The 26714-nt window shown below is 49.0% G+C and overlaps 1 protein-coding gene across 5 annotated transcripts in view; it reads left to right on the top strand.

Annotated features, from left to right (window-relative positions):
• ZDHHC7 (zinc finger DHHC-type palmitoyltransferase 7) overlaps window positions 1-26714 on the top strand; it is a 34305-nt gene that overhangs the window by 2682 nt on the left and 4909 nt on the right. For 4 of the 5 annotated variants that reach the window (XR_004973626.1, XM_036346087.1, XM_036346088.1 and 1 more), the window contains exons 2-4: window positions 10352-10437; window positions 13853-14184; window positions 26457-26581. Coding sequence is in view for 4 of the 5 variants with exons in the window: in XM_036346087.1 (XP_036201980.1) it covers window positions 13870-14184; window positions 26457-26581 (440 nt within the window). In the remaining variant the exon portion in view is untranslated. Of the gene's footprint in view, window positions 1-670; window positions 695-10351; window positions 10438-13852; window positions 14185-26456; window positions 26582-26714 lie in introns of those variants that run through there. The other variant, XM_036346089.1, reaches the window with a different exon arrangement.

Here is a 26714-nt window from a genome sequence, read left to right on the forward strand (position 1 = left end):
TGTAGCCCCTGAGGAGAGTTCAGGCAAGCTGTGAGAGTCAGTCAGCTACAGAGTCTAGAAGGAACCGTCCACACAAGACCACCCTCACTGCTGGCATCAGCTGCAAGTTTGGGGATTCCCAGAGCCACCCTAATGTTTGATTATTGGGAAGAAGGACTCACAGAACTCACCGAAGGCTGTTGTCCTCACAGTTATGGTTCATAACAGGGAAAGGATACTGACTAAAAGCAGCCAAGGTAAGAGGCTTGTAGGACAGAGTCCAGGGAAGTATCAGAGGTGGGGCTTCTGTGAGACGATATGCACAGGGTATTGCCAACCAGGGAAGCTCACCTGGGCCTGGGTGTTCAGAGTCTTTATTGGGGTTCCACCTGTGATTGACTGATTGCTCACTTGCTTGATCTCAGTTTCCAGGTCAACTGATACTGCATGACTCAAAGCCTCAAATTAAATTGAATTGTTAGTCTTTCTTGTGTGGCCAGCCCCCACTGAAAATCAGATTGTCCACTGAGGACGAAGGCCAAATCTCCTTTTGGGCAAGGTTAAATTCTTTACTGCACAGCATCCTTCCTGCTCTCATGGTCCCTTCCTCAAAAAAATATATGTATTTTTCAACCATTGACAAATGATTGTCTTCTAGATCATGGAGGAGACAAAGGCCACTGGGAGAGTTCTCTCAACTTTGAATCCTTTCTAGGTAAAATACCCGAATATTCATCAGTCTTGTGTATCCCCTTGCCTCTGAAGAAGAGATAATCCCTCTTTCCCAATGTCACCTTGTATCTGTTCTTTGGTCTGCCTGTTATGGGGTAAGCATTTAGTCATTTACTCACTTGCCTCTTTGATTTTCTCTCATTGACTTCTTTGCTTCTTTCTACAAACATGTTCTTGTCTTACTAATCTTAGCCTTGCTTATGCTTCATTCCATCTTGAAAAGCCTTCAGTAGAATCCTGTTCATTGTCTTATAAAATCCAGACTCCTTATGGGGCCAAGAGAATGCCTTATATTGGTACAGCACCTTTTAGTTTTGAAAACACTTGTGTTATCTTCCAGTGCCTTGCATGAAATGAAGTGGTTGCTTGGTAAATGTTAGATTAATGAATAATTTGGCTAGGAAGCGAGTGAGAGTCTTCTATTGGAGGAAACAGCAGGAGCAAAAGCACAGAGCTGTGAAGGGCATGTGGCAAGGGGAGCCTGAATGAGCACTGTGTGGGAGAGTGGTGAAGACAGCCTGGAAAGGTAGGGGGAGCAGGTTCAGGGGGGCCTTGAATGCCATGGTCCCCGGGTTTGGGACCAGATTGATTTTGTAACTCAGGCTGTGATTTTGATGACGACTCCTGCAGCTAGAGGGTGGTTGGCACCTGGAAACCCTCTGAGGTTAGTATTCGGCAGCTGTACAGGCAGAGGTGAGGGTGCCCAAGCTTGGGTTGTGGCAAAGGTGAGGAGAGGAGGATTAGAACACGGGGAGGAGTGTGTGCCTAGAGGTTCAAAGGTACCTAATAAATACTGTCTGGGTGAGGAGTGTCATCAGTAAGTGGAAGGAGAGGCCACTCCTGTGTTAAGCTGGTGGTTTGGTTCTTTCTGGGAAAGGGCGCAGTTCATTTGCAACACTCAGTAAGTAGGGGGCAGGCAGAATAGAGAAGCTTTCGGTTTCCCTTGAGACAGGCTTTTACAGTATCACTTCTTTGTTGAAATGTTTTGAATTCTTAGAGTTCCTTATTTCCCAAATTCAATTTATTCATTACAGAATGCATTTTCTAAAACCAAGTGCTCTGGGAGACAGTGTATTTTAATGGAAGAATATGGGCTTTGGAGTCAAAACAGTCCTGACTCCACCCTTTTCTGGCTATGAACTTGGGCAAGTTACTTCAGCTCTAAGGCTCAATTTCCTCATCCCTAAAATGCTAATAATATCGTCCAGCTTTTAGGGTAGTGGCAGGAGTGTGATAATGTGTGTAGAGCTCCTGACATACAGTGGATACTCAGTAATTGGCCTTTCCTTTCACCTTCTGTGTTTTACATTGTTGTTAACTTGCAACTAAGAGCTAAATGTTCGTTGTACTTTGGATTTGGGTGAATCTGATGTTCTAAAAATTAAATTCATATTAAATAAGTTAGGAAAATACAGAAGGAGGTTGGGATTCATTAGCATCACTCAGGTTCAGTTATTCCCTGGGACAGGACATTTAAAGAGTTTAGAACTCTGGGGCGCTTTTTATTTCTGGATTTAGAATTCTTGAGGGTTTACTTACCATGTTGGGGTTTTTAAAAATTGCTGCTCCGTTTGACTTTGAGTCAGGCTGTGGCTCTAGAACAGGGACAAAGTGAATCCTTTCCTGTGTGTGTGAACAAGCCTTTGAGATGCCTTATCCGGCCTAGGTGCTCCAGGTGACATATCTCCAATTGGTGCTTCCCCAGAAAACCCCCTACTAGTGTGGGCTTCTCTCTTCCTCCCCTCCTCCCTCTCTCCCTTTAATCCTTCCACATTTCTCTCCTACTCTTTTCTCCAAGGCTCCCCGACCTTCTGACCCCGCCCCCCATGCTGGATCTCCCACTTTGATCCTCTTTCATATTTCCTTCATGTTCCCATGGGCTTCATTTCTACTTTTTCCTGCCTTCCTCAAGCACGCTCCCTGATTCTCTCATTCATGCAACAAATATTTGCGGCGTGTGTAGTGAGAAGGGATGGACTGGGGATATTACGAGGAATATTCTGTTGAGGTGTCTGACAAAGGAACAAGACAGCCAGCAAGGGGAGACGGTAAGCGGTGAGGTCAGCAGGCTACAGAATGGGTAGGATTTTATAGGCCCTGGGGAGGCCTCTGGCTTGTGTTCTAACTGCAGAGGCAGACATGGGATGGTTTTAAGTGAGAGATTGACTCCATCTGATTTCTCAGTAAAAATGTACTCTGGTGCTGGATGGGGAAATGGATGGTGGGTGAGTGGAGGCAGTGAGTGTAGAACAGCACTGATTAGGAGTCCAGGTGAGGGCTCAGGTGCCTTGATCTGGCTAGGTGGGGACATGGAAGAGAGGGTCAGATTTGGGTGGGTTTTGGAGGTGGAATCCACAGGACTTGCTTTGGATAGCTGTGGAGGTGGGGGAAAGAGTTAAATAAAAGGTGAGTCCTGTGTTTTGACCTTGAACACTAGATGGTGGTGCCTTTATTAAGGTGGGAAGAGTGGGTCATAAGTTTGGTGGTGGTGGTGGGGTTCTGCTTTGACCCTCCTACAGTGGCGTTGTTGAGGAGTCAGTTGGATATACTTAGCGATATATTATTAGTTTCGAAGTTTCCCAGATATACATTTTTTAAATATATACCTATTTTTAACTACATGGGGCTAAGATCCTGTGAGACCATTTGGAAAGCATATACATAAAGGGGAAAACCCGGGACTGAGCATGGGCACTCCCAACATTTGGGTATCTATGCAGGTATCTATGTATCTGTAAGTGATAGAGTGTGGCTGGTGAGAAAGGAGAAAAACTCAGAGTTGTCTCCACCCTCCCCCACTCTCTACTCCCAGCCCCCACCCTCCATTCATGAGATGGACTTTCCTCTCCTAGTCCCATGGCTTTTTGCTGTTGTGTTTTCAGCTTGGCATCTTTTTGGTATGTGTTATCTGAGTGCTGTTTTGTGTGATTAAGTACTTTAGTGTAAAAGACCTTGCTAGGAAGATTAATGCTTTTACTGTTCACAGTAAGGATAATGAGACTTGGCTTTGGTTAGCTTACTACTCTGTTGGGATTTTCCTTAGAGGTTAATACTCTGTTCTTTAGCTTCAGTAATTTGAGAAGAAAATAGTGTTTTCACGTGGTATACATTATTGGTAGGGTTTGAAAGCACTAACTAAATCTTTCATGATTATAAATTGATGGAAAGAACATTTAAGAACATAAATACAGTAAATACACTGGGAGAGTAACTGAATGCTCAGTACTTGTACCAAATTCAGTGCGGGTTCTGGCTTTCTCTTTAGTGTTCCCCACCCTAACTCAGGCCCATCCTGGTTCACTTATCCTTCAGGTCGGTGACATACCTGGGACATAAGTGCTTGCATCCTCCCTTCACGCCCCTTCTGTTTATCAACCTGCTTGCACGGCCATATTTGAGATGTCATCGTTATCCGAATGGCACCTTCTCTGAGTTCTTAAAGGGCGTTCAGGAGGCGGCCGATCAATGATTCTCTCATTGATGTTTCTGTCTCTCCCTCTCCCTTCCTCTCTGAAATCAGTAAAAATATATTTAAAACAAACAAATAAAAAAGTCCGCCAGCCTCAGTCCCCCTGGCTATCGTGTCACTTTCTCCAAACCTGGTTCTCATTCTCACCAGGACTTCCAGGTCCTTGAGGTCTTCTGTCTCCTGGCTCTCAGGCCTCACCCGTCATCCGCACTCTGGTTTTCTAGCCCAAGTCTTGCCTCTGATACCCTGGTTTTCTGTCATCTTTGTTAATCTCCAGCCCGTGTAAGCCTTTGCAGCGCTGGGTCAGGCTTTTGGATAAAAGGGGTTGCGGTTCTCATCACCTTATTAGAAACTGGCCGTTATCAGCACTGTCTGCGCCCAGTGCTGTGTTTCAGCCCTTCTTTTGGCTGCCCTCCCCCAGCCGCCTGTCCCCCGTCTCAGGAGCTATTCTTTGCTCAGAACACAGTGCTATGGAGTGTGACCCTCTTTAGCTTCGGTCCATCTTGTCGACAGTCTCCCCGTCTCCCTCCAATCTAGGGAAGAAGAGCCATTCTCTGTCAGCTGTCACCTCCCTGAGTCTGCACACTTGGACCCTCATTCTTTTTTTAGTTTTAATCCTCACCTCACGATACGTTTTTATTGATTTTTAGAGAGAGAGGAAGGTGGAGAGGAGTAGAAAGAGAGAAACAGTGGTTGGTTGCCTCCGTATGTATCCTGACTGGGGAGCAAACCCACAACCTAGGTTATGTGCCCTGACCAGAATCGAACCTGCAGTCCTTGGTGAATGGAATGACTCTCCAACCAACTGAGCCACCTGGCCAGGACTGGACCCTCATTCTTTAAAAACAGATAAAAGTGAGCCTGCATTGCGTTTGTAGTTGTAGGACACGTTCAAATAAGTACAAATTAGAAATAAAAAAGAAATCAAACAAGCATGGCTGTATCTCTTAACTTATATTCTCTTAGTCTGACAGTCTGATTAGTTTACCTAGGCATATACTCTTCATTCTCTTTATATTCAGTCACTTTTTTTAAACATTAGCGCTCTCTCTCTCTCTCTTAATTGATTTTTAAGAGAGAAAAACATCGATAGGCTGCTTCTGGTACACGCCCCCACCAGGTATTGAACATGCCCACTGGGTATGTGCCCTGATGGGGAATCGAACCTGCCACCTTTTGGTGTACGTACTGATGCTTCAGCCAACGGAGCCACACCAGCCAGGGCTGCATTCAATCACTTTTGGGGCTTTCCTAGGCTTTTTAAAAGTGTGGCGTGGTCAGACCAAGATGTAGCATGGTGGATCTCTCGAGTCCCAGAGACTAACTGTGACTTTGAGTGGGTACTTAAATCCTGTGGGACCATGGTGGCTTATCTGTAAAATGGTGAGACCAAATATTTCTTTAAGATAGTCATAGCTTTAAGTGAGAGGAAATTAAAATCCCCCCCCCCTTTTTTCCTTCTAGCTATCTATGTTCTTTAATTATCTCACCACCCTGTCTCCAAGCTCTTGGCACTTCTTTTTTTTTTAATCTTCACCTGAGGATGAGAAAGGGAGGACAGGAGAGGGGAGAGAGAGATTGGGGGAGGAGGGTAGAGAGAAACATCGACCTCCCACAAGTGCCCCAACTGGGGGTTGAACCGGAAACCTAGGTATGTGTCCTGACCTGAATCAAACCACATCCTTTTGGTGTATGGGGCAACGCTCCAACTGAGCCACACCGACCAGGCAGCTCTTGGCACTCCTAAAGCTGAATCCGCCTGGCATCTCCTGGCCCCCCCTTGTTGACTGCTCCCACCTTCCTTCCTGCCCTTAACTTCCTTCCTGGCCTCCTTCCTGGCTGTTCCTCCCCTTTCCTGTCTGTGCTCCCCAGGGTTTCAGCCTCACACTTCTGTGGCCTCTTGGATGAGTGTATCCGGTCCCACTTCACCTCTTCCCTCTGCGCTGGGTCCCTCATTCCTTATCTCTAGGTTGGGGCTGGAGGAGATCAGCTATTAGTTGGCAGCTGGTCAGATCTGCTAGTTTTTTCCTTGTGCCCCAGTCGCAGCACTCTCTTGCTGAGCCTGCAGCTCCCGTGTTCCATGAGAGGGTCAGCCAGGGCAGTCACGTCTCTGAGTGCCTTTTATTCCCCCACACGGTGCCCCGGCCATTCCGCGTTGGTGGCTATGCTTTTTCTGCTGGAACTGCCTCTCGGCCCCCTCAGGCCCTGCCCTCCTCTCGGCCCTGGCCTCCATCATCTGCTCTGGATCACAGCAGCAGCCTCCTGGTTGCCTTGTTCCTTCCATCCTAGTCTCACTTGGTTGTCAGTTATCTTTTTAAAACATCTGTCTCTTTACCTAAATTCTGGTGCCTCCCATTCTAGCAGAATGAAGTGCAGAATTCAGACTCTTTAGCTGGGCATCAGAGTCCACCCTTAGGTCACATTTCCCTTCCCTCTCCCCTGCTCTCCTCTGCCCCCCTGCGCCTTTTCGCACTACTCTCGCCTCCTGTTATATCTTGGTGTTCATCCGGGCCCACCCTCTGTCGTCTTTACTGACACTTGCTCTGGTTCCCGCAGACAGAATTGGTCTTTGTCATCTCTCCCTCCACACTTTGCTCCTAATTTGGGGATAACACTTAGCACATTATTTACAAGGCTGCCTCCCACCTCTGCTAGTTTGTGAGCTCCTGTGGGCCAGGCTCCTGTCCTTGGTTGCTCATGGTGAGTGGGGCTTGCATAGAGTATGGATGCTGTTTGCCCCTCTCTGTCCCCATGTTTGAATTAAGTGGCTCTCTCACAGGTGGCGTATGTTTCTTATGCTGTTTCTGTGTCTGAAGCAGAGATTTGCTTATTTCTGTGCTTTATATAGATCACCAGTGGGTGTATGAATAGTAAAACAATGATGAATTCAAACAGCATATTAATAAAAACATGAATACCAAACTCTGGGGTAGATTTTCTTTTCATTGCCTTAGTGAAGTAATTTGTAACTTAATTCTTTTTTGTAGTAACTGATCACAAAATAAACTCTGATACCTTTTGTTTACTTAGTTGTTTTTAGTTTGTTTATGAGAAATATACATCTTGTGTATAGCCAAGGAAAATAGTAAGGGGAAGAGATTAAGAAACTGAATCAAAGATACAGTTAAAAGTAAATCTAAGAGGGGTCTTGACTGCTGAATACCCTTAAAGTTGTTGGCTGTTGCTTAGGTACTTTAATAAAATCACAGTGTGCAAATACCATATTTTAAAAGTCACCATTAGTTTAAGCAGCTTGGCATTTATGGCCACATTTGTCATTAACAAGTTCAGAAGGGACTCAGAGCCGGAAATACGTTAGAGTGGTGTTGAGGGCGGGGCGGGGCGGGAGGGTGTACAGGTAAGTGCAGAGGGTGAACCAAGTCCTGAGGAGACTTGCCATGGATGGGCTGGGCGGGGAGGTGACTGCAGAGCCTGGCCCCGGTGGGGGTGCAGCAAACCTCAGGAAGCACTGAGCAGCCTCTGGGTCCTGGAACACCAGAATCTGTTCAGTGGCAGGGACTAAGGAAACATACCCTCCATGCCTCTTTTTATTTCTTTTTAAATTTTTTAAAAAATATATTTTATTGATTTTTTACAGAGAGGAAGGGAGAGGGATAGTTAGAAACAACGATGAGAGAGAAACATTGACCAGCTGCCTCCTGCACACCTCCCACTGGGGATGTGCCCGCAACCAAGGTACATGCCCTTGACCGGAATCAAACCCGGGACCTTTCAGTCCGCAGGCCGACGCTCTAGCCACTGAGCCAAACCGGTTTGGCTCTTTTTTAATTTTTAATATTTTTCTTTTTAATCCTTACCTGAGGATATTTTTTCTATTGAATTTTAGAGAGAGTGGAAGATGGGCGGGAGGGATGGAGGGGGAGAGAGACAGAGAAAAAGGAAGAGAGAGAGATGAAAGAGACATGGATTGGTTACCTTCCCGCATTGCCCCAACTGGGGCAAGGGATGACCCTTATGTGTGTGGGTCAATTTTCTAACCCAGCGGTCGCCAACCTTTCGGACCTCATGGACCACCAGTGGTCCTTGGGCCACCGGTTGATGACCGCTGCTCTAACCACTTAAGATACTAGCCAGGGCCTTCCAGGCCTCTTAATCCCTCCCAGACCCCTATCCCTTCACCCTCTGCCACACCAGCCTCCTGGTGTCCAAGTCAGGAGTCTTGGTTTCAGAAAGCACCACCATATTTTAATTAGATTGTTTTCAGTTAAAAAATGGGCAGAGGACCAGAACAGACACTTTTCCCAAGAAGACATAGAGGTGGCCAAAAGATTTATGAAAACTTCACTAGCTATAAGGGAAAAGCATCAAAACCACAAGATACCACCTCACACCTGTTAGAATGGCTATCATCAATAAGACAAGTAATAACAGTGTTGGAGAGGATGTGAAGAAGATGGAACCCTTGCACACTGCTGGTGGGAATACAGCCACCATGGAAAACAGTATGGCAGTTTCTCAGAAAATTAAGAGTAGAACTACCATATGACCTGGCAATCGTTCTGGGTAATTATCTGAAAAACTTGAAAACATTTATTTGTAAAAATACTGTACCCCTATCATTATTCACAGTGGCCAAGACATAGAAACAAGCCAGTGACCTTCGACAGGTGATTGGCTAAAGGAGATGTGGTGCATATGTACAAAGGACACTACTCAGCTATAGAAAGATGACATACTGCCATTTGGGCAGCACGGGTGGATTGTGAGAATATCATGCAAACAGCAATATGATTTCACTCATATGTGGGATATAAAACAAAAAACACATTCACAGACAATAGTATGGCGGTTACCAGATGGGAAAGGGGTGGGGAAAGATGAAGAGGGGATAGGGGGTCAAATAAGTGGTGACTGAAGGGGACTGGGCTTTGGGTGGTGAGCACACAATGCGATACACAGGTGCTGTATTCTAGAACTGTACACCTGACACTTATATACTTACTAACCATTGTTACCCCAATAAATTTAATTTAAAAAAGAAACAAACTGAGGGCTTGTTTAAGCAGAAAAATACAATATGGGCTAAAAACAATGGACAGGCCGTAAGGCACATGGCCGGGCAGCAGAATGGAAGCCCAGCTGCGAGCTGTGCTGCGGGAGGATGTTGGGAGGCAGCCCCTGCCGACCTCCTGCTGTTTGGAAGATGGGCTCCCGGACTGTCCTTTAATCTTATTTTTTCCTCTGAGGTCCTTCTCTTTGTCCTTTAGTTCTCTTTTCTGGGAGATTTCCCCTTTCTCTGTCCAATCCTACTTTTGAGATTTCAAAATTCTGTCATATTTTTATTATTCAATAACTAGGAAGTCCTCACAGTGTTCCTCTTTTTGTTTCACCGGTACAGTTTCTTATTTCTTCTTAATTTCTTCTCTGTACGTCATGCCTGCTCTGAATTCTTTTTCTCCCCCTGTTTCTTTTTGGGGCTGTCTTTATTGAGACCTGTTTTGGGTTTTCTTCAAAACACCTGACTGTTGGCTGTTTGTTCATATTCAAGAATGAGCTGGGCCGAGCCCTTGGAGCCACGGTAGGATGTCCTCTGGTGCCTTTGTCTTAGGGAATGTGGCAGTGAGTCTTACCCCTTGGTTGGTATCTGACCCCTGCATCTTGGTATGTCCAGGCCTTTTCTCTTGGGCTACACGAGTGCTTCTAGAGAAACTGTCTACTCGCTCACCTGCCAGTGAGAGATATGAGCTGGGAGCTTCTTTATTCAGAGGGTGGTCCTCACCCACGTGCACCATGGTCCTTCACGTGACTTGCTCCTTCTATCCGGCACTTCTTACCCCTGGTCTCGTTCTGCCCCTCTTTTCTGTAATCCCTTTGCTGTGGCTGATAAAACAAATGTTGACTGTTGGGATGCAGGCTAGGCAGATTTAGTCTCAGCTTGAAATAGTTGTATGCAACACTGAGGCTAAAATAGCAGAAGGGGAAATGGACAGACTTAAAATATGCAATTTTCAGGATTGTGAATCAATATACTAGTAGTGAAAATTTAGAGTAAGATTCATAGTTAAGGATTGTTCTCAATAATAGCACTTTATGTGTAAAATGTTATGTTGGTTACATATGCTCCAAAAATTAATCACACCCTAAGAAATATTGTATGCTCTTCTGTCATAAAAGAACTAACTTTTCTAATTAATTTTTATTTTCTTTCAGATCCTATCACATAGGACAGTATGTACCTTCAGATCCTGAAGAAAAGGCGCAAAATGTTCAAGTAATGTTTCAAAGTTATTTGTGAGGTGAGCGTGTGGTTCTTTATTCAGGTGTATAATCACTGTTGCCTTTCTGACAGCTGACACTGGTGGCATGCCATTGAAAAGGCCACATGGGCCACACAAAAGGTTAATGGTGATAAGGAAATATTTCTCTCCGCCTGTTGTCCTTGATTTGCTTACCACCTGTCCTAGAAGGAGAGCGTATCATAGGGGTGGGGCAGGGCAACCAGAAAGTTAAGTTATTAGCAAGTTTCACAAAGTGAAGTGAATGCTCAGTATAAATGGAATGGAATGTTTTTGCTTGTACGGTTGTCCCCTTAAATAATGGAGGTCTTCAGTGTAGCTTTCGTGTTCTGTGAAACCAGGCTTTATTTAGCAAAAGGACAAGCAGCTTTGCTTCAGGAGTATAGACAAAAATCACATTAAGTTGGAAAACGATGATGCGACATCTTCTTGACCATCGGTCAATGCATAGTGCTTTCGGGTTTCTCCCAAAAATGGTCTTCAGGAGTATTAAATCAATAGCGATTTTGGTGTTTAGTGTAGAATAAGATTGCAACCTTCTTGTAATGAGTGTGTATATTTTAGTTTTGCATCGAGAATCACTGTACCATTGCTCTCATGCTCCCAGTATTTTTAGATTAGTTCAATGTAAAGGAATTGTTTCTTCATTTCCTCCCCTCCCTTCCTGCTGCATTAGTGAAGTGGATACAGTGACTCAGCAGAATGCTCGTGCAGTTGATGACAGATAACTGAAGACATCCAGCTTAACCTTGCTGCATCCATTGCTTGCATTCTTGAAAAGAAAGTCACTTCTGGCTATCAGACTACTTTTCCCTTTGTCTTCCAGTGGATTTAACAACTTTGCCTCTAAAGCACACGAGCATTATGCACCAGCATTCTATTATGCACCCCAGGAATGTCCTGCCACGCCAATGGCTGGTGTCCTTGTGGTTCCAGCCGAGGCGGAGCACCACTGGCTGCGTCTTGCACTCTGGCCATTCGCACCAGTGCCTCCACTGGAAGGTTAGGCTGCATTGGCTCAGCTGGTCAGCATGTGTGTCTTTAGAAGCCATTCGAGGTCCTGATTTCTGGGGGGCGCTCACACTGCACAAACATTGTGCTGACAAAAGGCTAGTCTGTCTCTGGACATGTGGCTGTGCAGCTCTTTATCTTACTGCCCAGCATCGTTTCTCATAGAAAGCATTCTACTGCAGGAGTCACTAAAGCAGAGGGGTTCTGCTGGAGGAATTTTTCAGCTTAAGGTCTCGATGTACAGTTATGATTCAGTAAGAAACTTATGGAAATCACTAGGAAATAATTGCATCTGAGAGGTACCAGTTTCTTGTTGATCTGTCTGTAAACAAACATGCACTTGCCAACAGTACACAGGCAACAAAGGGAGCACAGGAAGCGAGGACCAGACCCTTCATCCAGGCCGACAGGGAGGGAAGACAGCAGCTCTTGTGGGGAGGGGTCCATACACTGCAAGTGGAACTGATGAGTGTGCCCTGAGAGCTCTAGACCAGTAGAAGTGTCTGGATAGTGTCAGCCCCCTGGTAGAATCAGGCGTTAGAGTGGGGTAGGCAGAAGCAGTTTGCACCTCTTCTCCAGATACTCATGTCTGAAATTCACAGACCTTTCAAAGTGCTCCTCGGAGGAAGGAGAGCTGTCTTTTCAGGATGCCTTGCTTGGAAGAGAGAAACATTGGGCCCTACAGGGTGTGGGATGCCAGAGGAATGGACTCAGTGGAGGTGTTTGCAGGGGAAGGTGGGCAGGCAAATCTGGGTGATGTCAACATTCAGTCATGCTCCCTGCCTGAGAGAATGGCTGGCTAAGGTCGACCCAATTCTTATCTTTTAGTTTCTTCTATTTTACTTAACAAAATTTTAAAGATATTTTTGCTGATCTAAGAGCAGGTGTTATTTTACTGAAGATGGGAACATTTTTATTTCTCTCTTATACCAGTCCATGTTTTTATATAAAGGGGGAATTTTCAAAATATTTGCAGAATGAACTCTCATCTGTAAGTTCATTCGTTCATTAAATGTTTTCATGATTACTATCCTCCAGTTGCCTTTAAGGAAAAAATCAAACAAAAAAATGACCTGGCCAGTGTTGCTTAGTAGTTGAGCGTCTACCTAGGAACCAGGAGATCACAGTTCGATTCCCGGTCAGGGCACATGCCCAGGTTGCAGGCTTGATCCCCAGTAGAGGGCGTGCAGGAGGCAGCCGATCAATGATTCTCTCTCATCATTGATGTTTCCGTCTCTTTCTCTCCCTCTCCTTTCCTCTCTGAAATAAATATATATACACTAGAGGCCTGGTGCACGAAATTTCGTGCACTGGGGCGGTCTCTCAGCCCGGCCTGTGACCTCTCACAGTCTGGGACCCCATGCTCCTTACCGCCCGCCTGCAGTGGAGGCGGCAGAGGCTCCTGCCACCAACACTGCACTCACCAGCCATGAGCCCGGCTTCTGGCTGAGTGGTGCTTCCCCTGTGGGAGCGCGCTGACCACCAGGGGGCAGCTCCTATGTTGAGCATCTGCCCCCTGGTGGTCAGTGTGAGTCATAGTGACTAGTTGTTCCACTGTTTGGTCTATTTACATATTAGGGTTTATTATATAGGATAGGATGTGTGTGTACTTATATTGAAATGCCCAGACTCAAAGACTGCTGGTAATCACTTGTAGCAGACTTGACTCCAAGAGCACCCATTCTCCCCACTCCTGCTCCTTCACAGAGGGGGGGTGGGGGGCCTCGCTCTGTGCTTGTCTGAACGATGAGCAGTGCACCTGTGCTGAGAAAGCACTTGGGTCATTTGCTAAAAGGCTGCCAGTGATTTTCTGTCCCTTGAATGAACGCTAAGGCCAAATGAACTCTGACTTTATTTCCCTTGTCTTTATCACGAGTATCACTACTCATATACAAACACTGATAAGAGAAGGTCATATGTTTAAACAAGTTGCTAGAAAAAATGCAAGTTCCTCTTGCCTTTCGTTGGACCCTACATGTTCTCAGGTATCCAGAACTGTAGAAAATATAGGAAAGGTGTCAAAAGAATAGGTTAATAAGTGAAGGAAACTTTAAAAGATTAAAGTAGAGAGGAAGAGTGTTCTAGAAACAGTATAGAGTTGAAGAAGATAGAGATAAAAATGGGAGCCTACCTCCAAAACATGATCACGTGTTATCAGAGCTAAAACGAGGGAGGAATAAAAGTAAACTGAGAATCACATGGAGAAAACCCAGGTAAGCGCTGTGGTGTGGATAGCGGATGGCAGCCGTGGTACAAGTCTCGTGTCCATGGGGCTCTGGAACTTGGGTGCTGTGGTTCTGCATTGGGCTTGTTCTCCTCATTATCTTTGTCCCTCTGTGGCAGTGGCTACCCCTACATGTGCTCCCCGGGAGCCTTATCAGCTCTGTGTCCAATCCCCCTCTAGGGTGCATCGAGGAAATCATGCCGTCATCAGGACACCGGCTCCGCGATGTCGAACACCATCCTCTCCTGACCGAAAATGACCATTATGACTCTTCGTCCTCCTCTTCCTCCGAGGCTGACGCGGCTGACAGGGTCTGGTTCATCCATGACGGCTGTGGCATGATCTGCGCTGTCATGACATGGCTTCTGGTCGTCTATGCAGACTTTGTGGTGACATTTGTCATGCTGCTGCCTTCCAAAGACTTCTGGTACTCCGTGGTCAATGGAGTCATTTTTAACTGCTTAGCGGTGCTTGCCCTGTCATCTCACCTGAGAACCATGCTCACCGACCCTGTGAGTACTCGCTGTTGAGCTGGATTTTCCCCACGTGTCTGGTCTATTGTGACATGGGCCGTGCGGCAGACGGCCTCTTGCTCCTGTAACCTCGGGTTTTTATTAATTCCTAAGTACAGGCTTGTAGCATTTTTCACTGGAGAGTAAGCATAGCTTAAATAGAAGTGATATCATGGTATGTTAATGAAAAATATTCCTGCTGGCTGTTTATTCAAATGAAGAGATTGTACTAAATAATTTCTAAAATCCCTCCTCGTTTAAATATTTCATTTCTCTAAGGAATGGACTGAAAGCTGAGAGATACGGGATCTAGATTTTACCACTTTGCTAACCTTTTCAATTGCCTTTTGACCATAAGCAACTAATTTAACTTCTTTGGGCTAAAGCAGTGGTTCTCAACCTTCTGGCCCTCTAAATACAGTTCCTCATGTTGTAACCGAACCATAAAATTATTTTTGTTGCTACTTCATAACTGTAATGTTGCTACTGTTATGAATTGTAATGTAAATATCTGATATGCAGGATGGTTTTAGGCGACCCCTGTGAAAGGGTCATTCGACCGCCAAAGGGGTCGCGACCCACAGGTTGAGAACCGCTGGGCTAAAGGGTAGCTATTACCTCTAAGTTTTTGCTAGCTTTATAATTCTCTTGTTTTTAAGTCTCTGCTAAAATCAGAAGTAAACGGCTCATTCTAGCTGGTAAAAGGTCAAGGTTCAGCCGCACTACGAAGCCAAGAGGGAGAAGTCACTAATTACTGGTTCCCTTAGGGGTGAGTGTGACCTTGGAGAAAGTGGTTGCTAAACAGAGATCAGGTTCAGTGCAGTGAGCGAGCTGGCACCGGTGTGCGAGAACAGGGGTGGCGTGTTGGACTTGTCTTTGGAGCATTTCCCTGAGAATAAAGATGGGCCAGCTCTCACACAGTGAACTGATGTCTTGAAGGCCCAGGACTCAGAACCTCCATGCTGGGCGTAAGGCAGCTAACCTGAGATTTTGAGGCGTCCTCTGGTTAGGCAAAATGGTAGTGATCCCCGAAGTTCAGCCAGGGGTCACCTCCAGACTGGCTTCCAGGCTCACCCCAGAGTCCAGAGGAGGCTGCTCGTGGGAGGGCAGCCTGCAGCCCAGGGGAGAGTTCTCCCGCCAGCGGAACTGCTGCAGGTGTCAGCTAGGTTTCGTGGTCGGTGTGGCGTTCAGTTTGCAGAGGTCCTTTCCACTGCAGCATTGAAAGAGTGGTTTTAAGCCACTGGTGCAGGGCCTCCCGATTTGTATAGTCAAGTCTACTGGCTCATGTCTGTTGGTAAGCTTCCTCTTAAAAGGTACCAAGAAGTTAATGTTTTGTTATAAAACTTTTTTATACATAAGATGAGGCCTTCGTCTGAGAATAAACCGATATTGATCAGTCCACGGAATGTGGTTGACACATTGACCTACCTGACTTTTGTTGTGTCTGAGTTCGTGTCACAGGATGTTACCCTAGATTATTTACTCTGTTGCCTGTTTGTCCAGTGGAGGTCTTGGGCCTCGGGCAGTATGATAGGCCCAGCCAGTGGGCAGCTGGGAGCAGCACTTAGGTGACAACTTGGAAGCTAAGTCTGCCCAGGTTTTATAGCCTCACCTGATTGTGGGGTCTTACCATCACCGGATATGATGTCCCTCAGAGACGTTTAAAGCAGCAGTCACCGACCGGTGGTCCCGGGACCACTGGTGTTCCGTGAGGTCCGAAAGGTTGGCGATTGCTGGTTTAAAGGACCCTTTTCTCCTTCCCTTTACACAGCAAACCTCCCTCTGGGAACACACCTGCTCCTGGGCCCTGTGCATCTCCATCCCCTGTCCTCGCTGCAGCAACATCACACCAGGCCACGGAGGGGGCAGTGACAGGGCCAGGGCCCAGATGAATGGTTTCTACTCACATATTCATTGTAGGGAAAGCCCTGTTGGTGTGGACCATCCTCCTGGATGTTGAAAGCTGGATGAGTCCATCCTTTGTAGCATTTTGGTGATGGGACCACCTCCACACACAGGTCCCTAGTTGTGAGTGTGCAGGGCGGGGCCTCGGGGGAAGGAGGGCTGACCAGGCAGACACTTGTCAGAGTGTTTGTTTCCTCTGTTAAGCATAGTTGTCTCTCACTCCTGGCCCCACCCCTCTCCTCCTCTGGGAAAAGACCTCAGAACTCTTACCGGAAGTCCCAAGAGCTGGGGGAGGTGAATGGGGAGAAGGTGCAGAACGTCCCCTCTGTCCCTGGTGGGTGTGTGCATCACTGTGGTGTTGAATGGAAGCATGAGAGGGAGGCAGACCAAGCTAAAGGAGGAGCTGAAATCATGGACATCAGTTTTTCATTGGAATTTGATTCATATACCACAAACACTCACCCTTTCAAAGTGCATAGTTCAGTGATTTTTAGTGCAGTCATAGAATTGTGCAACCATCACTACTACAATCAATTTTAGACATTTCATCACCCCAAAAAGCCCCTGCACTCATAGCCATCACTGCCTAGTTCCCCATTTCCCCCAGCCCTAGGCAGCCACTAATCTACTTTCAATCTTTGCCTCTTCTGGAATCATAACTGTAATCATACAATATGTGGCCTCCTATGCCTGGCTCCCTTCGCCCAGCACGAGGTTTTCAGGGTGCGTCCAGGTTGCAGCACATGCCACTGTCTCATCCTCTCATGGCCGAGTAGCATTGCTGTGTGTGGACAGACCCCGTTTTGTTGATTAGTGTCACTTGAGGGACCTTTGGGTTATTTCCACGTTGGGCTGTTAGGGGTACTGCTGCCATGAAAATGTCGTACGAGTTTTTATGCGGACCTGGGTTCGTTTCTTGTGTACATACCTAGCACTGGAATTGCTGGGTCATGTGGGAACTCTGCATTGAACTTTTTGAGGAACCGCCAGACTGTTTTCCACAGCAGCTGCCCCATTTTGCATCCCCACCAGCAGTGCCTGAGGGTCCAGTTCCTCTGCATCCTCTCGTCTTGTTCACCTTTTGTTGTAGCCGCCTCAGGATACGAAGTGGTGCTTCACTGTGGTTTCGATGTGCATCTCCCGATTGACTAGTGATGCTGAGCATCTTTCCATGTGCTTCTTGGCTATTCCTATGTCTTTGGAGAAGTGTCCATTTAAGTGCTCTGTCCATCTGGGTGTCACTGGTTCAGCCAGGCCACACCAGAACTCTGGTGGCAAGTTACAGAACCCACTGGAAGTCAGTGTAAATAAAACGGAGGAACCTAAGGGCAAGAGTCCTGCGGAGAGCCTGGTTGGCCGCAGAACCGGGATGTGAACACCGTGAGAGGTAGACTGGGGCTGGGGCGGACAGGCTTTCTCTGTCCTGTGGGTATGCTGTCTTGCTCAGCATCCCGGCTCTCCCTGCGCCTAGGGAAGAAGGGTAGCCCCACAGAGCATGCAATTGGAATTAGTTCCAGATCTACATTCCTGAAGGGAGACTATGAGGCCCAGCAGGGTCAGGTGTCCACTCTTGTCCTCTCAAGGGGGGTTTGCTTTCTTTTCTTTGCAGAGCATGGCTTTACCATCCCAGGGCCCATTGTGGGCTCAGCTAGAACCACCACGCCACCCCAGGGCAGGGCAGATAGCCCACTGCGGCTTCATGTCTTTTTGCTAAACCAATAGGACCTAGTCAGCCTTTGCTAGGATTGGCTTTAGTTTGTTCTTTGAGAACAGTCCTTTGTACTTCGAATGAGGAGCAGGAAGGATGATGCGGTCCATGACCTTTGATGGAGCAGAAATCTGATCATAAAACAACGGCCCAGCTATTGGAAGATGAGACTTTCACCAATCTTAACGTTGGGAAACACCGAGAACTTAAAATTGTGAAGGGACACCCGAGTGACTGCAAAGTGGCCGCTCACCCCTCACCAGAGCCTGCTGTCCTGAAGCCCCAGCCTTTCTTTGTTTTTGTTTTTTGTTAATCCTCACCAGAGGATATTTTTTTCCATTACTTTTTCAGAGAGAGGGGAGACGGGGGAGAGATACAGACAGAGAGAGAAGGGGAGGGAGAGAGAGAAATATTGATGTGAGAGACACATCAACAGGTTGCCTCCCGCATTCACCCTGACTGGGGGTGGTGAGCAAACCTCAAAACCCAGGCACATGCCCTTGACCAGGAATCTAACCTGCAACCCTTTGGTACACAGGCCATACTCTGCGCACACCAGCCAGGGCCCAGCCTCTTTTTATGAACACCAGCCTTCTTAGCAGACGTTTGCTGAGTGCCGATGAAGGGCACCCTTGGAGGAGCGTTGGTCCTGTGCCAGGTGTTGCCAAAGATGTTCTTTCATTAACCCTCCAGCACCTGGGAGAGGTGGAGTAAATGAGACCAACATCCAAAAATGAGACCCCACACAAAGCTGGGATTCGAACAAGATTTGTCTGTCTCCAAAGCCCCTGCTTCATGTTAAATTCTTATTTATAGACTAGAGGCCCAAAGCACGAAATCTGTGCAAGAGTAGGCCTTCCTTCCCCCAGCTGCCAGCACCGGCTTCCCTCTGGCACCCAGGACCCAGGTTTCCCTTGCAACCCCGACTTCTTCCAGAAGGTCACCTGAAGGATGTCCGGTCTAATTAGCATATTACGCTTTTATTATTATAGACTAGAGGCCCGGTGCACAAAAATTTGTGCACTCAGGGGGGAGGGGGGGTCCCTCAGCCCGGCCCGTGCCCTCTCACAGTCTGGGACCCCTCGGGAGATAACACCCTGCTGGCTTAGGCCTGCTCCCGGATGGCAGAGGGCAGGCCTAATCCCTAGGTGCAGCCCCTGGTCAGGCTCAGAGCAGGGCCGATTGGGGAGTTGGGGCGCCACCCCCTGTCATGCACAGAGCAGGGCAGATTGGGAGGTTGTGATGCCACCCTCAGTCACGCTCAGGGTAGGGCTGATTGGGGGGTTGGGGCACTGCCCCCTGTCACACTCAAGGCAGGGTCGATGGGGAGGTTGCTGTGCCACCCCCTGTCATGCACAGAGCAGGGCCAATCAGGGGGTTGGGGCGCTGCCCCCTGTCACGCTGATCCTGGTGCCAGGAGGCCTTGCGGCTCCGCTGATCCCGGTTCTGGGAGGCATATTACCCTTTTACTATATAGAATAGAGGCCTGGTGCATGGGTGGGGGCTGGCTGGTTTGCCCTGAAGGGTGTCCTGGATTAGGGTAGGGGTCCCCACTGGGGTGCCTGGCCAGTCTGGGTGAGGGGCTGAGGGCTGTTTTCAGGCTGGGACTGAAGCTCCCAACTGCTCCTTTTTTTCTTTTTTCTTTTTTATTCTGGGCCAGCTTTAGCTCTGGCTCCAGCTCTGAGGCCTCTGCTGCTGAAAGAAGGTATCTGGTTTGTTTAGGTTCTAAAATCCAAACTCTGTATCAACTCCAGCTCTGAGATCCCAGCCAGCTAAAAGCTGGTTTCTGGGGTTTTGTTTAGCTTCTATATTTGTTACAATGTTTCTTAAACTGCAGGCTCAGAGGCCGGCAAGGCAGGCGGGGAACATTGGAGTCCTCCGTCACTGAAGCAAGCAAGCCTCATGTTAGTTTCAAGCTGCCTGGCTGCCAGCCGCCATTTCAGCTGGCAGTTAATTTGCATATCTCGCTGATTAGCCAATGGGAAGGGTAGCGGTCGTACGCCAATTACCATGTTTCTTTTTTATTAGATAGGATATTTCACACTTACACAGATAGAGAGAAAATAGTGTAATGAACCCCATGGTTAGTCTTGTTCAGCCATACCCTCACCTAACTCCCTCTCTTCCCCTCCCCAGAGTATTTGGAAGTAAATCTCAGACTATAAAACTGTTTGTAAATATTTGTGTGTATCTTTAAAAAGTAAGGGCTCTTCTTTATAAAGCATAGCTTCAATGCCCATAGCTCATGTGGAGCTACTGATTAATTTCTCCCTACCTCTCCAGTTACAGCTCACATTTCCTCAGTGGTCTCAGTTCTTTTACATTCTTCTTGTTTGAATAAGGATCCAAATGGGTTCTGTACTTTGCGATTGGTGGACCTATCTCTTATATCTCTTGATCTCTGTGGTTCCTTCTTGCTTATTTCCTTGGGATTTTTTTTTTTTAATCCTCACCTGAGGATATGTTTAATAGAGGGTTGGTGCATGAATTTGTGCACCAGTGGGGTCCCTCAGCCTGGCCTGCAGGATCAGGCTGAAACCAACTCTCTGAAATCCCCTGAGGGGTCCTGGATTGCGAGGGGGTGTAGGCCAGGCTGAGGGACCCTACCGGTGCACGATTGGGGCTGGGGAGGGACGTGGGATGTTGGCCAGCCGGGGAAGGATGGCGGGAGGGCTCCAGGGCGTGTCCGGCCGGTCTTGCTCAGTCCTGATCGGCTGGACCCCAGCTGCAAGCTAACCTACTAATCGGAGCGTCTGCCCCCTCGTGGTCAGTGCACATGATAGCAACTGGTCAACCGGTCGACTGCCCCCCTGGTGGTCAGTGCATGTCATAGCGAGTGGTTGAGTGGCCTTAGCATATCATTAGCATATTACACTTTGATTGGTTGAACGGCCAACCGGACAAAGGGACACTGGAGTGGATTGTGAATGCAGCATCTGCTGGTGGTGCGAGCCGAGCACAGGCCAGCTCCTCTACTGGTGTCTGGTCTGCAAAAGCTCACCTCAAAAGACTCAGCATCCACGTGTAGGCCATTGCTGCAGGGCCTCACGGAAATCATCTCCAAGTCCTGAGGAGACCGGGCCTTAAGGAGCTTCATTGGCTGCCCAGGGTTCTGAGCAGCCAAACGGAATGTCTGGAGCCAGCAAATGCCTGCACACCTCGAGGGAGTCTCCAGTCACCAGTTTCTCGCAACGACTGTTTGTCTACCCTCAAGAGATACATAGCTTTCTTCACTAAGAAATCATAAGTAATTTCCTAAAAAAAAAGGGTCATATTCTGCTTTTCAGAAGGGTATTTACCACATTTGTTTTTCCTATGGAAAAGTACATGTGTGTCTCATAAAAGTTAAGGTGGCTGGAGTTTTAAATGTGGTCCATTTCCTCTGATGGAAATGTGTGATGCTGAACTATCACCAGGAGAAGGTATACAACATGGTATTTTATAAAATCACTAGAGGCCCGGTGCACAAAAATTTGTGCACTCTGGGGGGAGGGGGTCCCTCAGCCCGGCCTATGCCCTCTTGCAGTCTGGGACCCCTCGGAGGGTGTCCACCTTCTGGCTTAGGCCCATTCCCTGGGGATCGGGCCCAAGCTGGCAGTCAGACATCCCTCTGGCAGCCTGGCAGCCCTCGGGGGATGTCCACTTGCCAGCGGGGAGCAGGCCTAAGCTGCAGTTGGACATCCTTAGCGCTGCTGAGGAGGCGGGAGAGGCTCCCACCACCACCGCTGTACTGGCAGCCATCAGCCTGGCTTGTGGCTGAGCAGAGCTCCTCCTGTGGGAGCGCACTGACCACCAAGGGGCAGCTCCTGTATTGAGCATCTGCCCCCTGGTGGTCAGTGTGTGTCATAGTGACCAGTCATTCCCAGTCGTTCTGCTGTTAGGGTCAGTTTGTATATTACCCTTTTATTATATCGGATAGAGGCCTGGTGCATGGGTGGGGACCGGCTGGTTTGCCCTGAAGGGTGTCCCGGATCAGGGTGGGGGTCCCACTGGGGTGCCTGGCCAGCCTGGGTGAGGGGCTGATGGGTGTTTGCAGGCTGGTCACACCCCCTTCAGGGTGGGGGTCCCCACTGGGGTGCCTAGCCAGTCTATGTGAGGGGCTGAGGGCCGTTTTCAGGCTGACCAAGCCCCCTGGCAACAGAAGCTCCCAGCCTCTCCTTTTTTTCTTTTTTTTTTTTTATTCTGGGATTTATTTACCTTCTATAATTGAAACTTTGTAGCCTTGAGAGCAGCTCAGAGCCGGCGAGGGTGGGCGGGAGGGAAGCCTCCTGCTTTCTCCAGCTCCATGGCCACGGCCGGCTGAAAGCAGGTATCTGGGGTTTATTTAGCTTCTATAATTGAAACTTTGTTGCTTTGAGTGGAGCTCAGAGCTGGCCACGGCAGGCAGGAAGTTGGCTTCCTCCATCATTGGGGCAACCAAGCCTCCTGCTCGCTCCAGCTCCGTGGCTGCCGGCTGCCATCTTGGTGGGGTTAATTTGCATATAGCTGCTCTGATTGGCTGGTGGGCTAGTGGCTTAAGGCATAGTGAAGGTACGGTCAATTTGCATGTTTGTCTTTTATTAGTGTAGACCAGAGGCCTGAAGCACGAAAATTCGTGCAAGAATGGGCCTTCCTTCCCCTGGCTGCCGGCGCCGCCTTCGCTCCTGCTGGAGCCACCTTCCCACCTTCGCTCCAGCCCAGAACCGCCTTTCTGCCTTCGTTCTGGCCTGGAGCTGCCTTTCCTCCTTCCTACACTACCCAGAGGCCCGGAGCGGCCAGGGGCGGTGCAGAAAGCCTGCGTCGTCACCGCTCCGTGCCTGCATATGCAAATTAACCCACCATCTTTGTTGGGTTAATACTCACTCCTGATTGGCTGGTGGGTGTCACGAAGGTATGGTCAATTTGCATCTTTCTCTTTTATTAGTGTAGATAACAACATTAAGACTCTTGGATTGGTGGAGGAAACTTAAAAGACTCCAAATTGGGATATGTAAATTAAGTAAAATGTTGCACCCAGCATTCTGATTTTAATTTTCAAAAATAAGAGTTTAAACCCTTAACTTTTGTTATCTTCCTATGGAGACAGATTGAGTGTTAGGAAATGCTAGGACCTTGACCAAAACAGCTTCCCCATATTAAGACGATGAAATTGACTTCCCTCCGTGCTTGAAGGGAAGTCAACTGTAGTAGAGGGCTGGGTGGGGCATATTTTACCCACATATTTTACCCTCCTGTCCCACTTCCCCAGAGCACCTCCTGGAGGCCTTACTTCCTGCTGGTGACACTGGGCTTACTGGGGCTTTGGAGCTGATGGTCCTCAGTCTTTTTCAAACTTGTATGTTGGCCCTCACCCTACAGAGGTTCGGCTCTGGCTTGAGGGTCCAGCCTACACATCCAGCTTTAAGGCGCTCCAGTGCTGCTCCTGCTGGTCAGCAGAGTCCCTTCCTGTCCACTTACCCATTGCCTCCTCAGTCCCCCAGGGACTGCCCTTGCGTCACCTCGTGTTTCTTTATCACTGCAGCACTAGCCTGATGTTCACAGTGGCTCAGTGAGGCTCTTTCTCCAGAAATGTGCATTTCTGCATGAAACACAGGCTCTGAGGGGCTAAGAAGTAGGATATGTGCTGGCTGGTGTGGCTCAGTGGTTGAGTGTCCGCCTATGAACCTAGAGGTCACGGTTCAATTCCCAGTCGGTGTACATGCCCAGTTGAGGCCTTGATCCCCAGTGGGGGCCATGCAGGAGACAGCCAATCAGTGATTTTCTTTCATCATTGATGTTTCTATCTCTCCCTCTCTCGGAAATTATCCTATATAATAAAACCTTAATATGCAAATTGACTGAATGGCAGAACGACCAGTCACTATGACACGCACTGACCACCAGGGGGCAGACGGTCAACATAGGAGCTGCCAACTGGTGGTCAGTGTGCTCCCACAGGGGGAGTGCCACTCAGCCAGAAGCCGGGCTCATGACTGGTGAGCACAATGGCGATGGCGGGAGCCTCTCCCACCTCCGCTGCAGGCGGGGCGGTTAGGAGCGAGGGGTCCTGGACTGCAAGAGTCCTGGACTGTCAGAGGGATGTCTGACTTCTGGTTTAGGAATTGGGCTTAAGCTGGCAGGCGGATTTCCCCCGAGGGGTCCCAGACTGCAAGAGGGCCCAGGCCAGGCTGAGGGACCCTCCCCTCTGCCCCAGTGCACGAATGTCGTGCACCGGGCCTCTAGTCCTATATAATAAAAGCCTAATATGCCAATTGTCCCCTCAACTGGGAGTTCGACTGCTCACTATGACGTGCGCTGACCACCAGGGGGCGGTGTGGAACATGGCAGCAGGCGGCAGTGGAGGCGCTGCTGGCCCCAATGGGCCACAATGAGAGCGGGACTGTGGTGGGATGGTGGAGCAGGTGAGCGGGTGGCACCAGGCCAAAGCAGTGTGAGCAGGGGCCCAATCCCCCTGCAGACAGCACCCAGGAGTGGCAGCAGCGGGGGACCTGGCCCCCATCTATTGCCCTGCAGAGGGCGACCAGAGGTGGGGATGGGGCTGCCGCCCGGCTCACAGACACTGAGGGAGCTGGGTGGGGCCCTGGCCTCAACCAATCACCCCACAGACAGCGACCAGTTGCCAGCTGACCCTGATCACCTGATTGGGACCGGGCCCCAGGATGGGACAGGGAACTGAGGGTGGATGGCAGCGACCAACCTCCCGCAGTGTCAGGCAGGGGGCTGCGACCTCTCACCAGCTACCTGGGGATGGCGGGGATGGGGACAGGGACGGAGGTGTGGTGAGAATGCGGGGTGTCCGCTGAGCTGGCTCTTACTCCCCCTGCTACCCACCCCCGGGATGCCAGGGCTCGCACGCCAGGGAAGCCCCCCGTGCTCAGGTGCCAGGTGCTCGTGAGGAGCCCATCCCACATCTGCATGGCCTCTTCAGGATGAGCTGGGCTGCAGCCACCAGGACCACAGGGGTCGAGTTGGGCTCCCTGTGGGTTTGCGCAGGAGCTAGTCTGCAAGGCTGGCCTGGAGAGAGCGCGCTGCCTGCCCAGCTTCCATGCAGCGCCGCTGGGTGGCCCAGGGGCCTACACTGTGCCCCAACCCGCAGCGTCCGGCCGCGCTCACTGTATCTCCACGTGGGGACTCAGATGCCATGACTCAAACAGACGGGTGGCGTGCGGGGAACTGGGGGCCCAGGTGCTGCCCAGGGCCCAGAGGTCAGCTGGGACTTGCCTTTCCATGCCAGATGCTCGAGCTTCGATCACTGGCCAGGCCTAGGGACTGCAGCTGTGCACAAATTTCGTGCATCGGGCCTCTAGAATATATATATAGGGCTTTTTTCTGATACATTCTGAAAATATATATACCATTACATCTCTCCACTGCCCAAAGATCAAGGCAACACCGGCCGGGGCCCAGCCTTTTTTATGAACGTCAGCCTTCTCAGAAGACGTGCCGACTGCTGATGAAGGGCACCCTTGGAGGAGCCAGTGCTCCAGGTGCCCTGCCAAACGTGTTCTTTCATTAACCCTCCAGCGCCTGGGAGAGCTGGAGTAAATCCGCATCCGAAAATGAGACCCCACACAAAGCTGGGGTTCTAACAAGATTTGTCTGTCTCCCTATTGCAGCCTCTCAGGGCCAGTGCTTGATGCTCAGGTGGCCACTGCCCCGTGTCTGGCCTCCAGCCTACCTGGTTCTGTGAAGACAACTCCTGGCCGTCAGCGCTCTGCCTCTTGCCATTCGTTCACTTCTCCCTAACGCCTTTCCATTGCTTCCCCGTTGCTCATCTTTCCCCAGCTCCCCTACTTGTGGGGCGTGTGCACTGACTGTTACAGCTCCTGACCCCTGGCCAGAGACGCTGAGCGGGGTCGGTTACTCAGGGCCCCATCTCCAGGTGTGAGTGTGAGTGTGGATTAGGTTGGCAGACACAGTGCATTACATATAACAACAAGATAAGCCCTTTGTGAGATTGCTTTGTTCAGTGTTCCCTATGGCAGCTGATAGGAAACTGGGCAGCGTTATCAGGCCACTGCCCTCCCCTCCATTAGAAGTGGGTGATAGGGAAATGGTGACCATCAGCTGCCCTTGAGTTGGAGTGGCTTCACAAACCTTGCTCTGTGGAACTTGCACTAGCTAGGAAAAACTCCTGTGACTAAATATCACATGATCTCACTCACTTGTGGAATATAATGAACAACATAACTGATGACAAAAATAGAACCAGAGACATAGAAGCCTCGAACAGACTGTCCAACCTATGAGGGAAGGCGGGGTGTGGGGGTAAGAGATTAACCAAAGCACTTGTATGCATGCATATGAGCATAACCAATGGACACAGACAGTAGGGGGGTGAGGGCCTGTGCTGGGGGGTGGGAGCAGCCGGGGAAAGGTCAAGGGCGGCGGGGCGGGGGAGGAAGGAGACTCGTGTAATACTTTAAACAATAAAGAATTTTAAAAAACAACAACTCATGTGACTTACCAGTTTACGAGGGATTATAAGGTATTTACTTTGAGTTCATTTTAATACATATTTTTTCCATGCAAAATAAAACTTCTGGTCCTGCCTAATAGTAATCTTTCATACTAATATGCTTTAAGTGGTAACTAATTATTTCATGATATATATTCCTACATTTATTGTCTGTTTTTAACTTTTCCTTCTCCTTAACCAAACATTCTTATTAAACTGTAGGGAGCAGTACCCAGAGGAAACGCTACTAAAGAATACATGGAGAGCTTGCAGCTGAAGCCTGGAGAAGTGATCTACAAGTGCCCCAAGTGCTGCTGCATCAAGCCTGAGCGCGCCCACCACTGCAGGTACCCGGCCCCTCCCCTAGGGCAGCCCGAATGCCCACCACTGCAGGTACCCGGCCCCTCCCCTAGGGCAGCCCGAACGCCCACCACTGCAGGTACCCCGCCCCTCCCCTAGGGCAGCCCGAATGCCCACCAC

This window comes from Myotis myotis, unplaced genomic scaffold (genome assembly GCF_014108235.1).
Source record: "Myotis myotis isolate mMyoMyo1 unplaced genomic scaffold, mMyoMyo1.p scaffold_m19_p_19, whole genome shotgun sequence".
Classification (NCBI taxonomy): domain Eukaryota; kingdom Metazoa; phylum Chordata; class Mammalia; order Chiroptera; family Vespertilionidae; genus Myotis; species Myotis myotis.